Source organism: Lipotes vexillifer, unplaced genomic scaffold (assembly GCF_000442215.2).
Source record: "Lipotes vexillifer unplaced genomic scaffold, Lipotes_vexillifer_v1.1 scaffold584, whole genome shotgun sequence".
In the NCBI taxonomy this organism is placed as follows: domain Eukaryota; kingdom Metazoa; phylum Chordata; class Mammalia; order Artiodactyla; family Lipotidae; genus Lipotes; species Lipotes vexillifer.
In genome coordinates, this window is record NW_006783036.1 from 2536721 (window position 1) to 2551928 (window position 15208).

At 46.6% G+C, this 15208-nt stretch overlaps 1 protein-coding gene across 1 annotated transcript in view; it reads left to right on the forward strand.

Moving 5' to 3' along the window:
- The window catches only part of HSP90AA1 (heat shock protein 90 alpha family class A member 1), a 5879-nt gene extending 257 nt beyond the window's left edge, over positions 1-5622 (forward strand). Inside the window, exons 2-11 of the mRNA XM_007455626.1 lie at positions 447-608; positions 701-1067; positions 1395-1528; positions 1831-2148; positions 2369-2534; positions 2707-2897; positions 3231-3378; positions 3603-3871; positions 4185-4518; positions 4831-5622. Coding sequence (XP_007455688.1) covers positions 447-608; positions 701-1067; positions 1395-1528; positions 1831-2148; positions 2369-2534; positions 2707-2897; positions 3231-3378; positions 3603-3871; positions 4185-4518; positions 4831-4940 — 2199 coding nt within the window. The 3' untranslated portion in view covers positions 4941-5622. The remainder of the gene's footprint in view (positions 1-446; positions 609-700; positions 1068-1394; positions 1529-1830; positions 2149-2368; positions 2535-2706; positions 2898-3230; positions 3379-3602; positions 3872-4184; positions 4519-4830) is intronic.
- The last annotated feature ends 9586 nt before the right edge of the window (positions 5623-15208 follow it).

Genomic DNA, 15208 nt, shown 5'->3' on the forward strand with positions numbered 1-15208 from the left:
CGGGGATCCGGGGCCGGGCGGGAGACGGCGGCGGGTGCACCCCCCTCCGCCGGGGCCCCTTGGCAGGCGGTGCCGGCGCGGCCGGGGCGTCTCACAGGCCTCGGGCCTGCTGCGGCCTTTCCTCCCCTCCCCCCTGCGGGAGCGGGCGGGCCTTGGGGCTCTGAGGGGGCGGGGGCCGCGGGGGCCGGGGCCGCGGGGGCCTGGGTTCTGCGCCTTGGGAGGAGTCCCCGGGCCCCGTTCCCGGCCGGCGCTGGGTGGGGGTGTCATGGCGGAGTCGCGCGGGAGCGGCGTCCGTACGGCCGGCGTGGGCTGCGGCGGCTCTGGGGCCCCGGAATGAGGTCATCCCTTTGTCAGCCGGCGCCTCGTGCGCGCCCCAGCCTCCGAAGCGGGCGCGGGACGTGGCGGGACCCCGTCCGGCGGCCTCACTGGCTTCTTGTCCTCTCCAGATGCCCGAGGAAACCCAGACCCAAGACCAGCCGATGGAGGAGGAGGAGGTGGAGACGTTCGCCTTCCAGGCGGAAATTGCCCAGTTGATGTCGCTGATCATCAACACATTCTACTCGAATAAAGAGATCTTTTTGAGGGAGCTTATTTCAAATTCGTCCGATGTAAGTCTTTCAATGTAGAATTTGGATTTAGTTTCGGTATAAAATTCACCGTTTAGGGTCTTTGTGCGTAATCTTCTGTGTTTTTTTAATAGGCTCTGGACAAGATCAGGTATGAGAGCTTGACAGATCCCAGTAAACTAGATTCTGGGAAAGAGCTGCATATTAACCTCATTCCGAACAAGCAAGATCGGACGCTTACTATTGTGGACACCGGGATTGGAATGACCAAGGCCGATTTGATCAACAATCTTGGTACCATTGCCAAGTCTGGGACCAAGGCGTTCATGGAGGCTTTGCAGGCTGGTGCAGATATTTCTATGATTGGCCAGTTTGGTGTCGGGTTTTATTCGGCCTATTTGGTGGCCGAGAAAGTGACCGTTATCACCAAACATAACGATGATGAGCAGTATGCCTGGGAGTCTTCCGCAGGAGGATCTTTCACAGTGAGGACTGATACAGGTGGGCATCCGGTAGACACCTTACTGGGTCAGTCATTTGTGGAGGGTGGGGTGCTGTAGGCAGTGGACCCCTGAAGGTGCTGTGAAGTTTGTGTCTAAAAAAACAAACAAACCAACCAACCTGTGTTTTCCTTAAGTGGGATAGCCTGTTCTTGCGGTTGTTTATCTTGGCCGTTAACTGCTCTGGGAGTCTTTCCGTTAGCAGTAAGGGTAAACCCCTATTTCATAGACGTTGAAATGACTGCTAGGAGAGCTAAACTGATGCTATATGTTCGTTAACCTTGATTAGGCAATTGAGATTGAAATTGAGCTCGTTTCTCCTTTTTAGGAGAACCTATGGGTCGTGGAACAAAAGTTATTCTGCACCTTAAAGAAGACCAGACCGAGTACTTAGAGGAGCGGAGAATAAAAGAGATTGTGAAGAAGCACTCGCAGTTTATTGGCTACCCCATCACTCTCTTTGTGAGTTTCTGTACATTTTTCCCGTAGGTAACCAAAGCGACTGAATTGAAATCTTCAGTTCGTAGAGTCCTTGACAAAAGAAGAGTTCTGGATTTGCAGTATTTACTGGGCTGGTGGGGGGAGCTCTGTCTTACTCTGTCCAGGCACCCAGGGCTACCGAGATACATCAGAAACTGATGAGTAGCTTTCTGGGCACTTACTGCTTTCAGTTGGTTTTGGGTGTAAGTGCCTCAGTGCTGTTTAGCTTATTTTTTTTAGCTCTGGGATGGAGAGATGACGTGATTTACTTACGTCTTTTGAAGGTGGAGAAGGAACGTGATAAAGAAGTCAGTGATGATGAGGCAGAAGAAAAGGAAGACAAAGAAGAAGAAAAGGAAAAAGAAGAAAAGGAGTCTGAGGACAAGCCTGAGATAGAGGACGTCGGCTCCGACGACGAGGAAGAAGAAAAGAAGGGCGGCGACAAGAAGAGGAGGAAGATCAAGGAGAAATACATTGACCAAGAGGAACTGAACAAAACAAAGCCGATTTGGACCAGAAACCCTGACGACATTAGCAATGAAGAGTACGGAGAGTTCTACAAGAGCTTGACCAATGACTGGGAAGATCACTTGGCAGTGAAGGTGAGTGCTGAGAGCTTCAAAGCCAGTGTCTCTGCAGGCGGTCTGCCTCACACTGTTAAATTTGAGGGTGGTTTCCGTCAGCTTTCTCTTGCCCACTGCCCCAGCCTTCTCCCGAAGTCTTGAAGTTACGTAACTGCAAGTGTTTGGCTCTGGGGTTTAAGAGGTACCTGTTGGTGAAAGTTGATTGCACTGTCTTGATCTTGGCTGTGTTTTATTACAGCATTTTTCAGTTGAAGGACAGTTGGAATTCAGAGCCCTTCTTTTTGTCCCAAGACGTGCTCCCTTTGACCTGTTCGAAAACAGAAAGAAAAAGAACAACATTAAGTTGTATGTTCGCAGAGTTTTCATCATGGACAACTGCGAGGAGCTGATCCCTGAGTATCTGAGTAAGTGCGGTTGGGTGTAAAGAGCGGTCGCCGTCACGGGTCAGAGTTCAGCCTATCAACTCCCGATTTTTAAAGGGGGAAAAATCGTTCGTCTGTGGGTTTTTGGGTTTACGTTTTGGTCGATTTTGTGACCTTGGAGTGACCTTGAGCGCATTTGGTCTGTTTTTTTCAGACTTCATCAGAGGCGTGGTGGACTCAGAGGATCTCCCTTTAAACATTTCTCGTGAGATGTTGCAACAAAGCAAAATTCTGAAAGTTATTAGGAAGAATTTGGTCAAAAAATGCTTAGAACTCTTCACTGAACTGGCAGAAGATAAAGAGAACTACAAGAAGTTTTATGAGCAGTTCTCTAAAAACATTAAGGTTAGTTGTAAGCACACTTGACCATTAGGACTGGTAGTCAAACTGGCTTCTCGTTTTTTTTTTTTTTTTTTTTCGTTATGCGGGCCTCTCACTGTCGTGGCCTCTCCCATTTGCGGAGCACAGGCTCCGGACGCGCAGGCTCAGTGGCCATGGCTCACGGGCCCAGCCGCTCCGCGGCATGTGGGATCTTCCCGAAACGGGGCACGAACCCGCGTCTCCTGCATCGGCAGGCGGACTCTCAAGCACTGCGCCACCAGGGAAGCCCTGGCTTCTCGTTTTAAATGATTTTTTAATGCAGAGAAAGTCTTTCTAATTAGCTCACCTATTTTTCAGCTTGGAATACATGAAGATTCTCAAAATCGAAAGAAACTCTCAGAGCTGTTGAGGTACTACACTTCTGCTTCTGGTGATGAGATGGTTTCCCTCAAGGACTACTGCACAAGAATGAAGGAAAACCAGAAACACATCTATTACATCACAGGTAATGGGCAGTAAATGTTAGTCATATCTTTGTGCTTGTGATTCCATAGGAGCAGTTGGGTGTGTTTTCTACCCATGTGGTGGTACGTGTAAATTAGTAGGGGCTACTATAGGCAACATAGTGTGAGCTAGCCCTTGTCTGTGGTTAGATCAAACTACATAGGAAAAAAGAAAAGGAAATGAAACTGCTTCCTGTTAAGGATCTGAAACTTTTTCATATATCAGGTGAGACTAAGGACCAGGTAGCTAACTCTGCCTTTGTGGAACGTCTTCGGAAGCATGGCTTGGAAGTGATCTACATGATCGAGCCTATTGATGAGTATTGTGTGCAACAGCTGAAGGAGTTTGAGGGGAAGACCTTAGTGTCAGTCACCAAAGAGGGCCTGGAACTTCCAGAGGACGAAGAAGAGAAAAAGAAACAGGAAGAAAAAAAGACAAAGTTTGAAAACCTCTGCAAAATCATGAAGGACATCTTGGAGAAGAAAGTTGAAAAGGTGTGTGAATAGTCTTCTCACCTACATTTAAAAGGAGTGTCAGGTGTCTTTCAAACTGAAGTTTTCTTAACTTACTAATAGAAAACTTTAGCATTTCCATTTAGTGATGGATATAGATCTCAAGATCCTTAAAGACTTCAAGTGTAAGAGAACTCACAGGAAGAAAGGGTCAGGTATCTGAGTTTGCAAGTAGTATTTTTGATTCGTCAATACTGAAGTTCCTTAAATGTTCGTAATAAAGCTGATAACAAGTATTTACAAGTTAGAATATGAAATCTTCTTAGGCCTAGTTATCACTGTGTTTTGATTGTAGGTGGTCGTGTCTAACCGATTGGTGACATCCCCGTGCTGCATTGTCACAAGCACATATGGCTGGACAGCAAACATGGAAAGGATCATGAAGGCTCAGGCGCTGAGAGACAACTCAACAATGGGTTACATGGCAGCGAAGAAGCACCTGGAGATAAACCCTGACCATTCCATCATTGAGACCTTGAGGCAAAAGGCAGAGGCTGACAAGAATGACAAGTCTGTGAAGGATCTGGTCATCCTGCTGTACGAAACGGCTCTCCTGTCTTCTGGCTTCAGTCTGGAGGATCCCCAGACACATGCTAACAGGATCTATAGGATGATCAAACTTGGTCTTGGTAAGCCTTGTGCAAATACCCCGTGTCAGTACTATTGAGGCAAAAGCTTAAACACGCGACTGTTGAAAAGGGTAACATAACTTTCAGCAATTTGAACAAAGTTGGGCTGTCCCATTCAGTTTGGGAAACCCTAAGTCACGTGAGTTAAACGGGTGTAAAATAGGCCTTTTGATTGTACAGGATAAAGAATGAAACAGGGTCATACACCCTGTAAATTAATTGCACGGCCTTGGAAAGTGGGTATGAACTGGCAGTGTTGGGATAGTTAGGTGGCTTTAGGAAATCTAATCCATGGTGTTTATTTCCAAAAAGGTATTGATGAAGATGACCCCACTGCTGATGACAGCAGTGCTGCTGTAACTGAGGAGATGCCGCCCCTCGAAGGAGACGATGACACGTCCCGCATGGAAGAAGTAGACTGAGCTCTGCCTGAGGATTACGTGGCCGCGTGTTCAACACTCTTGTCTTCATTTCTTCTGATAATATGTTTTCAAGGGTTTCTTTATTTTTGTTAACATTTAAAAAGCTGTATGGCATGACAACTACTTAAGGGGAAGATAAGATTTCTTTCTACTAAGTGTGATACTGTGATTCTTTAGGCGCTAAAGCAGAGCTAGTTTTTTTCTAGTTTCATGTTGGCTTATTCTAACAGGCGGAAGTAGCGTTTGTTGTAAGGTGTATGTAACCTACGTTAACTTCATGGTCCGAAGTGTTTAGCTCTCAAGCGGATTCTTAGTAGACCAGATCTTTTGTCGCTGAAGTGTTCTGAAGTATATACCTTGATGTTTAAAAGAAAATACTACTTAAAGCAACTTTCATCTTCTGGGATTTACTTTTTAAACCTTCCATCGCCTGTATTGATTGCATGTGCCAGACCCCTAGAAATTAGTATGTTCAACTGAACCATCTTGATGGGAGTCATTGTCCATATATAGGGCTTGTTTTCCACAGAAAAGTAGTGTTGAGAGTAGCAGAATTATAAGCCTATCTAGGCATGTTGTAAAGCTGTCTGAAAAGTGACTCGGAGCAAGTTTTGTGAATGGAGACGTAGTGCTCAAGTCACATTTTGCTTTAAAAGTTGTAACAAATACAGATAAATTAAAAAGAACTTATGTGAAAATGTCTTATTTGGGGAGTGGGGAGTATAGATGACGGGATGGTCCCAGAATGTAAAATGTTAGGTGTGTACATCTTGCCTACGAGGAGCCAAGGAAGTAGATGATTGGTGTTGACTGCCGGAGTCTTACTACTGCGATTTTCCCAGGGTGCACTCTCAGGTGGCAGGTGGGGGATGAGCATACGTTCTTGTGATGTGTTTTTTTGGGATTTTTGTTTTTGGTTTTTTTGCTGTGCAGCATGCAGGATCTTAGGTGGTATCTTAGTTCCTTGACTAGGGATTGAACCCACACCCCCTGCAGTGGAAGCTTGGAGTCTTAACTACTGGACGACCAGGGAATTCCCAGAGCATATATCCTTAAAAGACACAGATGAGAACAGGTGAATCTGACACTATGTGTTAAATTTCCTAATAGCCATTGTCCCGTAGGATTTTCATGTCCAAACTGTGCTTTGACGGTATTTGTGAAACGTATCTGATGCTCTAAATATTGTCTCTGAACTACCTTGGCCTCAGGAATGTCTGGAAGTCCTGTATCACGCGTACTTAATGAGTGCCATTCCACCTGAAACCGCCTCTGCTCCTGGGCCTCTGGTTCCTTATTGAGCATCAGCCGAGGTGGCTGTAGAGAAGGTGCTGATAGCTGTGAGCAGTGGTTGGAGAGGCGTAAGCTGTGGGAAAGTTGGTGGTAGCAGCTCTGTAGAGGATTTGGATCCTGAGCCTAAGACAACGTGAAGAGTGACCGTGATTAATAGGGGGCAGGGAGAGGACTTGAGAGCCTTTATACTGCGGAAGATCTGTCACCTAGTGTTCAGTGGGTACCAAGTGCCTGGTAAAGTAATCGCCTTTAATCCTTGTAATCCAATGCAGCGGAAGTTCTTACCTCCCATTTGTCTAAGGAGAGAATTGAGGTGTCCACACTGTTCAGGAATTAGGAATTGAAAGGCCAGGGTAAAGGGCTAGTTTTCTTCCATGTTTCCCGTGTCTAGTAGGAATATAGAGGATTCCACTTAAATCAAAAGGAGCATTTCAGAGAAACAAACTGAGAGCCTCTATAAATAGTCTCCCACTTAAAAAAAGATCTCCCACTGAGCATGTTTTCCGAGTTACTGGAAAGCATTTATGGCAGATAGGTGTCCTTCAGAACTGTACTACCCCCAGAACTCGTGTGCCAGTGACTGGACCGTGGAGACCGTGATGCCCAGCCCCGGGGGTGGGGGGCTGAGGCGTTGAGCCGAAGGACACATGAACACCACCTGGAGGCGATGCTCCTCAGGCTGCCAGGGTCTCGAGCCAGCTGCTGCCAAGTCCAGGGTTAGGTCCCACCCTGCCTAGGAGAGTAGCGAGTGCTGAAAAGCAGAAACAAAGGTGTGGAGCGAGGTGGGAAAACATTCCTTATTCGCAGATTATGTGGCTGTGAGCACAATAGGAAAGGAATCTACAAAATTGGTACAAGAATAAGTATAGCAAAATCCTAAGATATGAGATCAAATTGAAATTTTGTTAGCAACAAAGAACAGTCAATGCCTGGCGCCAGGAGTCCTAGTAGGGACGTAACTGCAGAGGGACAAGATTCCATGCCCCAAAACTTGAGGTGATGGCTGCACAGCTGTATATGTTTATTAAGATTTAAAGTACACAAAATGGGTGAGTTTTAACGGTGTGTGGTACATGAGTGTACATGATTAGCAAATGAGAAAAGCAATGTAAAGGTATAGAAAGCAGTCTATTGGGGTTCAAAAGTGACTGAGCCGGCCATGTCCTGTACCTCATTACTTGTAAATTGGGGCCAAGGTACCTTAAAAGCCTGTTCCGGCGCTTACTAGGTAGTGGGCTTAGCAGGTGCCTGGTCAGGTAGGACCTTTCCTCCTGTTCTGTGAGTCCTGTGAGGTTGCCTTACTTACTTGGGCTCAGGTCCACAAGTGCCAGCCCCCTCTAGCTTACTGTGCCCTTGCTGTCTCTCGGGCCTCAGAACTTTCAGTAGTTCCTACCAAGCACGGGTTTGTCACATGTTTTGATTGAATGCCACCGAAGGACCAGCCCTGCACACAGATGAGAGATGCGTCACTGGGGAAGGTGGCCACGGTGAAGGCCAAGGAGCCCCAACTGAGGTAGAAGCACAGAGCTAGGAGGGGTCAGCTGGTGGGCAGGGCCGGGGAGGGGGATGCTCCTTGAAGGGGGTGGCAGCTGATACAAAGTTGACCCCACTTCAACAAAGAAGTGGGGGGCTTCCCAGCATAGTGAGCCAGGCTTGAGAGCCTGGATGTGTGAGATTTGGGGAACACATGGGTGCCTGAGGAGAGAAAGCTGGAGGGTGAAACTGATTAACTGTGTGTGTGCCTTGAAGTGAACCACTGGCCTCGGGCCTGGATTGGAGACTGTCCAGCAACTTAGCCAATGGGAAGGCAGTTGCTATGGTCTGCCATGGGGCTGCTTTTTTAGGATGGGGGAGCCCCATGCCCACCCCTTGAGAAACGTCCTCAATACCAGGAATACTGAGGGGATTTGGTAGGTCAGCTCCACCAACTCTGAAGTTGTTTCATCTTCATGAGGTGCCCCTTAGTCCATTTTATCCTACAGGTGGGAAGAATCCTAGTGATGGTACCAGGGCTCAAGCACGCCAGCTCCCACTGGTTTCTCTATCCCGCAGACCCCGAGCTAGGGTCTGACGACCTTGCCTCCAAAGATTGAGGTTTAGGAAGAGCCAATAAGACCAGTCCTGACTTCCAAGAATAGAGATGTTTGTTTTGTTCTTATGTATCACAGATACTTAGTGTTTGGCACATGGCAGGCACTCAAATATTTGTTAACAAATTAGTGTAAACACTTCACAGTTTACAAACACTTTAACTTACAGTTTCTAATTGTTTTATTTTGGAGATTTCCAAAACATGCAAAAAGGAGAGAGGGACAAGTAGATGTTGACAAGGACATGGGGAAATTGGACCCTCAACACACTGCTGATGGGAGTGGAAAATGGGGTGCCCTTCTGGAAAACAGCCTGGCACTTCCTGGAAAAGTGAAGCATAGAATTACCACATGATCTAGCAATTCCACTCTTAGGTATCTACCCAGGAGAAATGGGAAAACATGTCCACAAAAACACATAACAGTCCTCCCTGGGTATCTGTCCCTCAGGGGCTTGGTTCCGGGACCCCCAAGAATATCAAAATCTGAGGATGCTGAAGTCCCTTATATAAATGACGTCATCAGCCCTCCGTATCCTCAGGATATGTGTACACACGTTTTCATAGCAGCATTATTCATAAAAGTCAAAAGGTGGAAACAAACCAAATGTCCATCAATGGATGGATGAATGGATAAATGTGGTATAACGGTGCAATGGAATATTATTTGGAATATTGTTGCTGTAGAATGAACCTTGAAAACCATGCCAAGTGAAAGAAGCCAGTCACAAAAGGCCACGAATTTATTGTATGATCTTACTCATGAAATGTCCAGAATAGGCAAATCCATAGAGACAGAACGTAGTAGCTGCATGGTTGGCCAGGGACTTTGGGGAAGAGCCATGGAGAGTGACCACTTAATGAGTATAGTTTCTTTTGAGGGTGATCATAGTGTTGAAAAATTGATTGTGATGGCTATGCAATACTGTGAATATAGTAAAAGTCACTGAACTGTATGTACACTTTAAAGTGAATGAATTATATAGTATATGAATATCTCAAACTGTTACTGAAAAAATGTAAAAGAGTTTGGTGGTCCCTCAAAAAATGAACAATTACCATATGATCCAGCAATTCACTCTGGGTATATACTCAGAAAGCAGTGACTCAAAAAGGTATTTGTACACCAGTGTTCATAGCAGTGTCATTCATATTAGCCAAAAGGTAGAAACAATCCAAACATACTCATCAGTGAATTAATGGATAAACAAAATGTGGTGCATACACACAATGAAATATTATTCAGCCTTAAAGAGGAAAGATATTCTGGCACATGCTATGACATGGATAAATCTTGAGGACAGTAAGCTACATGAAATAAGCCAGACATGGAAGGACAAATACTGTATTTATGATTCCACTTCTTTTAATTAATTAACTTTTTTTTTTTTTTTTGGCTCTGGGGCATGCAGGATCTTAGTTCCCTGACCAGGGATCAAACCTGTGCGCCCTGCAGTGGAAGCTCGGAGTCTTAACCATTGGACTGCCAGGGAAGTCCCCTGTGTGATTCCACTTAATATTAGGTCCCTGGAGCAGTCAAATTCATAGAGACACAGTGGAATAGTGGTTGCCAGGGGCTGGGGGAGGGGGAGTTGGTGTTTAATGGGGGCAGAGTTCCAGTTGGAGATGATGAAAAAGTTCTGGAGATGGATGGTAGTCATGGTTGCACAACAATGTAATTGTATTTGATTCCACTGACCTGTACACTTAAAAAAGGTTAAAATGGTAAATTTTATGTATGTTTACACACACACAAAGTAGAGGGAACTGTTTTATGAGCCCCTACATACCCATCAGCCAGCTTCAACAGTTATCATTCTGGGTTCTCACTTGAGTTTGGAACCTTCTAAGTATCATTACTGATTCCTTTTGATAGATGAGGAAACTGCAGCTCCAAATGGTCACGGGTAAGAGGTGAGGCCATGGATGGACTGTGTTTTCCACTCCTCACATCCCCAGTGGGTTGTCCACAGACCTCGGCTCTTTCCCACACCAGCTTTTCCATTCAAAGACCCATTCAAAGCGTGTGATCGATGGAGCCTGTCCTGGGCTGTGTCCTAGATGCCTGGTCTCTCAAGGCCTTCACACACCACATCACAGCTCCTCCATCTGGGACGGTAAAATATACATAATCTAACATTTACCATTGTAAGTGTACGGTTCAATGGCATTAACTATATTCAAAATGTGCAACCATCAACACTATTTCCCAAACTTTTTCATACCCCAAACAGAAACTCTGTCCCCATGAAGCAATCTTACCTGGGATGGTCTTCGTGCCCCTCTGTCCCAGGCTAAATCCTCCCACTGCCTGGCCTCAGTTTACCTGTGGCTACACTCCCTGCATCCTCTCCCTTTCTTGGTGGCATTTCTCACAATTGTCCTGCAATTAGTCTACAGTCCGTCTTGCTGTCTGTCAGCCACGAAGGTAAGCATGTATATAGTTTGTTCACTGCCAGCCCGGTGCACCTGATATATATTTGTGGATTGAATGAATACCTGGTACACACAACTGATATTTCGCCCCTTCCTGTGGGGATGGCAAATTGTTTAAACAATTTTGTATAATTTGGGAAGATGTCCTTCCTTTTTCTAAGACTTCAAGATCTGCTCAGACCTTTGAAAGTGTGATAAGAGATTACGCTTCTATAGGAAGGAACATCACTTTTCCTCCTAGGAGGAATATTCCAGGAAGCAGGGCTCTTCGTGAGTCATGGTGTATTAATAGCACCATCAAAATCTGAACAAAGATCCTGCGATGCTGTTGCATCTCTGAGGAGCTGAGCACATTATCTGCCAAGTGTATCTCTCTGCTCAGAATATACATCATCTTTTTTTTTTTTTTTAAATAATGTTTATTTATTTTGGGCTGTGTAAGGTCTTAGTTGCGGTGCGCGGGCTCAGTAGCCCTGCGGCATGTGGGATCTTAGTTCCCTGACCAGGGATCAAACCTGCACCCCCTGCATTGGAAGGTGGATTCTTAACCACTGGACCACAAGGAAAGTCCCTAACATACATCATCTTCTCACGAAAGTACTGTTAAGTCCTCAACACTAGACCAATGAAAGTTCTAGAGCTTTAAATGTGGTCCAAAAAGCACTGTTTTATTTTTTTAATTCTAAGTTAAAAAAAAAAGTGAAAAAAATTGATAAATCAGCTACCCACTTTTCAAAAAGTTGAATGGATGAAGCCAATAAAATATTTATTGGTCGTGGCCAGTCAGGCCGATCCACACCCCATGCAACCTCCCTCCATCCCCTCAGCTTTCTGAAGCAATTTCTGAATTTCATCGTATCAATTCATCTGCAAGTATTTCATCTTTTCCTCAACATATCTTTATAACTCAAACAGACTGAAGGTACTTGGCAATACAAATAAATGCACAATTAAAAACAAGACAGGATGTTCATTTTCACCGCTTGAATTCAACACCATACTGGAGGTTCCAGCTAGGGCAGTTAGTCCCGATAAATAAAAGGCACCCAGATCGGACAGGAAGGAGTAAAAATTATCTCTACTTGTAGATGGCATGATCTTGTATATAGAAAAATGTTAGGAACGGACTTCCCTGGCGGTCCAGTGGTTAAGACTCCGAGCTCTCAATGCAGGGGGCACAGGTTTGATCCCTGGTTGGGGAACTAAGTTCCCGCATGCCACACGGCGTGGCCAAAACAAAAACAAAAAACAAACTGTAAGGAATACATACACACACACACACTTATTAGAACAAGTTCATCAAGGTTTCAGGATACAAGATCAATATACAAAAATCAGTTGTATTTTTATACACTAACAATGAACAATCTAAAAATAAAATTAAGAAAACAGTTCTATTTACAATAGCAGCAAAAAGAATAAAATACTTAGAAATTTTAACAACAAAAAAAATACAAGACTTGCATACTGAAAAAAAACTACAAAACATTGTTGAAAAAAATTAGGAGACCTAAGAAATGAAAAGACATCCCATGCTCACATATTGGAAGATGTAGGTACTGTTAAGATGGCAGAGTATTATCCAAACTGATCTACAGACGCAACACAATCCCTATCAAAATCCCAGCTGGCATTTTTGCAGAAATTGACAAGCCTATCCTAAAATTCATATGGAAATACAAGGGACCCAGAAGAGTCAAACAATTTTGAAAAAGAAGGACAAAGTTGGGGGTCCACACTTCCTGACTTCAAAAATTACTAAGAAAATTAGTGCAAATCAAAACCACAATGAGGTATCACCTCACACCTGTCAAAATGGCTATCATCAAAAAGTCTACAAATAAATGCTGGAGAGGGTGTAGAGAAAAGGGAACCCTACTACACTGTTTGTGGGAATGTAAATCAGTGCAGCCACCATGGAAAACAGTATGGAGTTTCCTTAAAAAAATAAAAATAGGGTTACCATATGATCCAGCAATCCCACTCCTGTGCATGTATCTGGAAAAAACAAAAACACTAATTTGAAAAGATACATGCAACTCAATGCTCACAGCAGCGCTATTGACAATAGCCAAGATATGGAAGCAACCTAAGAGCCCATCAACAGACAACTGGGTTAAGAAGATGTGGTGTATACATACACACACACACACACACACACACACACACACACACACTGGAATATTACTCAACCATAAAAAAGAGTGAAATACTGCCATTTGCAACAATGTGGAATATTATGCTTAATGAAGTAAGTCAGACAGACAAAGAGAAATACTATATGATATCACATGTGGAATCTAAAAAATAATACAAATGAACATATATACAAAACAGAAACAGACTCACAGGCATAGAAAACAGACTAGCAGTTACCAAAGGGAGGGAAGCGGGGAAAGACAAATTAGGCGTATAGGATTAACAAACAACTATGTATAAAATTAAGCAGCAAGGATTTCCGGTATAGCACAGGTAACTATACCCATTATCTTGTAATAACTTCCAATGGAATATAACCTGCAAAAATACCGAATCACTATATACACCTGAAACTAACACAATATTGTAAATCACTATACTTCAAATTAAAAAAATTAGTGACCGTGCAGCTAATATGATTTGTGGCATATTCATTTGGTAATTCCTTTCACCATTCATTGAAAAAAATATTTTTGAGCAGTTATTGTGCTGTGCACATGAGGGAGTTTAGGATTGAAAGTTCCTTGGCTCACAGGGTGACAGTCTACTGAGCCACATAGAAATCAACAGGCAGGGGCTTCCCTGGTGGTTCCAGTGGTTAAGACTCTGCGCTCCCAATGTAGGGGGCCCGGGTGGGCTTGATCCCTGGTTGGGGAACTAGATCCCGCATGCCTCAACTAAGACTTTTCTAATGCCACAACTAAAGATCTTGCATGCCGCAACTAAGACCTGGTGCAGCCAAATAAATAAATACAATTTTTTAAAAAAGAAATCAGTAGGCAGCTTCTACACAGGTTGGTCTGGCCTGCTGTGGGAGTGCAGAGGAGCGGCTCTTAACCAAGACTTCGAGGTCAAGGAAGGCTTCCTGGAGGAGGTGCCAAACTAAGCCGCGGAGGTTAAGAAAGTCGGGATGGGGGCGGGGTGAGGGAAGCCTTTCCAGGTGAAGTCAGATCTGTGGATGATTGGGAGGGAGGGGGCTTGGTACCTTCCCAAATCGGGAAGGAGACGTGGGAGGGGCTGCAGCCCTGGGGCAGGCGTAGTGCTCCGGTCAGGATGCCGCCGGGGAGGAGCGCGGGGTTAAAGAGTTTGAAGGTCATCCCAGGACACAGGGGAGTCACTCAAGGTTTTGTGGCAAAATTGTGTCCTTAAAAAGGCCTCTCTGGCCGCGAGTGGAGCACGGATGGGGGGCCTAGCGCGGCGGAAAGGATCAGAGGAGTTTCGCAAAGGGGCAGCAGGAGTCTACTGCCTGAACGTTGGGGCGCGGCGGGCAGGGAGTCTCAAGATTCGTTGCCATGGAGATGCCTGGGACGTCACACAGGTCCGGACCGCAAGACCCTCCTTCTCGACTCGGTGATGGTGACTGTGGGAACAAAATGGACATGCCATTCAGAAGGTAAGTCTGCGGGGACCGTCCTGTGCCCTGCGCACCCGACGTTCGCATTCCGACCCCCAGCTGCTCTGAGTTAGCATCAACCACGGCGCCAACTTCACCTGCCCAGGGGTCCCGCCGGCCCCGACTTGAGTAACAACACGGCCCCCCGGAGTCGCCCTCAGGAGCCAGTTCCTTGCTACGTCTGGAGGCTGCAGGGGGCGCTGTGGGTCTCGGGCAGGTGGGCGCAGGTGCGCCCGCCCCGCACGAGGTGCCGCCCCCCGGGGCGCCTTTCCCCGCAGCTGCTGCCGGGCGCGGCGGCGGCTGAAGCCGCGCGGGCGGATCAGGACGCGGGTGGGCCTCCTCCAGCGAGGAGTGGCCCCAGCGTCCAGGAGGGGCCCGAGGCGGCCGAGCCCAGACCCTGAGGGGGTCCCTGCCCCGTGGGAGGAGGGCCGCCCAGCCCCGTGGTGGCCTTGCAGGAGTGAAGACCGCGTTCCCGTCGTGGTGCGTGTCGCTGCCCTGTGGGACTGAGGACCTGGCTCCCAGCCCCGGGGGTGGGGGGTCACTCGTGGGAGGGAAGAGCCTCCACCGTGCGGGTGGGCCCTGCGGGAGCGAAGCACCCTGGGGGCCCCTCTGACGTGAGGAGTGAGGATGGGGCCCCACTCCCTGGGGCTGGGCTCCCTGCCTCGGAGAGGCCGCGGTTCTTTCCCCCTTAAGGAGGAACATGTGTTGTCCCCTCCCCCCGCTCCCCCTGCCCCGCTCCAGGAGTCGGGCCTGCAGGGTGGATCCCCGGCACGAGGTGAGGGCTGGCGGGGGAGTGAGGGATTGAGAAGGGGCACCGCAGCTCCCCTCCGGGGGGCGCCCCGGGCCGGCTCTGACCCG